Here is a 1596-nt window from a genome sequence, read left to right on the forward strand (position 1 = left end):
GTCCTACCTTCCTCCTCCCAACAGCCCCACGGGCTTCAGGCCCTTCAGAAGTTTCTGATTGCTCGTCTGGTCCTTTCTTCTGTGGCCACACACACTGCTGAGCCTCCTTTGAGGCCCTCCTGTTACCTTTCTCCCACTGTCCCCCTGCCATACTGCTCTCCAACTCCAGAAAGTCCCCAGAATGCTGGAACATTTGCTATTTCCCATGACATAGGAACTCCCTTCTCTCCTCCTGATATTGCCCTGGCCATACAGGCTTATAGTCGCCTATTAACTTTTCCCATCTCCCCTAAAGAGCTGGTCCCCAAGAAAGGGGACCATGACTCTTAAGTCTTTGTGTTCCCTGTGCCTGGCACAGTCACTGACACTGAGCACTCAGAAAATGTCAGAAAGGCTGGGCACAGTAGCTAACACCTGTTGTCCCAACACTTCGAAAGGCCAAGGCAGGAGGATTGCCTGAGGCCAAGAGTTTGAGACCAGTCTGTGCAATAGCAAGACCCCATTGCTACAAAAATTTGTAAAAGCTGCTGGGAGGACTGCTGCAGGGATGGAAGGCGGCTGGTGGTCAGGTGGGAAGGAGTGAGGACAACCAAAGTGGGCAGAGGCTAGATGGAAGGAAAAAGAGTCAGAAGGGGAAAGACAGATGGGTGGTGAAAAGATAGTTAGATAGGAGGGAGGGTGGACGAATTGATCTTGGTGTTTAGTGTCAAAGGTTATCTTTTTTCCTAATTGTGTGTTGAGTTTAGGGGGTTACGTGTGTGTTTATTTTTCCAGGTGGTATAGTTAAGGTCAGAGAACTGGACTGGCTGAAGGATGACCTCTGCACAGGTGTGTGTCTCCCTCTGACATTGGCTTAGATTCAGTGGTTCCTCTGTAACTCCTCAAGGCCTCCAGCTCTGTGGCCTTGATGGAGTGGCAGAGTTGTGGCTAAGGCCACAGTCCCACAGCTCATGGCAGGTTCCCTCCGTTGGCCACTCAGCATCATCTGTCATTGAGTGTGTGCTGGGGGCCACACGTTACCTGGTTACAGGCCTCCTGGTATCACTGTGAAGTAGGCACGAGTGTCCCTGGGCTGTGAGCACAGATGGCACACAGAGAGGTCGAGTGCCTGCCCAGGGGCACACAGCTCACAAGCATACGTGGCAGGGCCAGGGCGTGAACCCAAGTCTGTCAGGCCGGGGCGCAGGCCATTTCCCAGCAAACAGTGGTGCCAGGAAGCCCTCTGGGTAGGAGAGCTCCTAGAGTCTTCCCCAGATAAACTCAGACCTAGGTGCTTGCTCTGCTCTAACATCACATAAAAGCTGCTTTTCTTTTCCCTGTCAGATGTGAGACTGAGGTGAGGACAGTCATTCCTTGAGTACCAGTCACCTGTCATGCACTTTGCATCCTATAGGTCCTTTGACCTTAATGGTCCTATGAAGTAATGTGGCTCTTTCAGTAAATGTCAAAACTGAAACCAAGAGAAATGAAGCAACTTTCCTGGGGTCACACAGCAAGTAGGTGGGGTCAGAGTGCCCTGGACAGTCATGCAGTTGTGCTCTCCACAGGGCTACTGGCCAAGGGGTGGTGAGGCCAAAATCCACCTGCCCCTCATTG

General features: G+C 52.0%; 1 protein-coding gene across 3 annotated transcripts in view; it reads left to right on the forward strand.

The window, feature by feature from the left end:
* METTL22 (methyltransferase like 22) overlaps nucleotides 1–1596 on the forward strand; it is a 21816-nt gene that overhangs the window by 14999 nt on the left and 5221 nt on the right. For all 3 annotated transcript variants that reach the window (XM_003802065.3, XM_023508215.1, XM_023508216.1), the window contains one exon: nucleotides 775–828. In XM_003802065.3, the coding sequence (XP_003802113.1) occupies nucleotides 775–828 (54 nt within the window). The remainder of the gene's footprint in view (nucleotides 1–774; nucleotides 829–1596) is intronic.

This window comes from Otolemur garnettii, unplaced genomic scaffold, assembly GCF_000181295.1.
Source record: "Otolemur garnettii isolate 467f Iridium unplaced genomic scaffold, OtoGar3 scaffold00232, whole genome shotgun sequence".
Classification (NCBI taxonomy): Eukaryota; Metazoa; Chordata; class Mammalia; order Primates; family Galagidae; genus Otolemur; species Otolemur garnettii.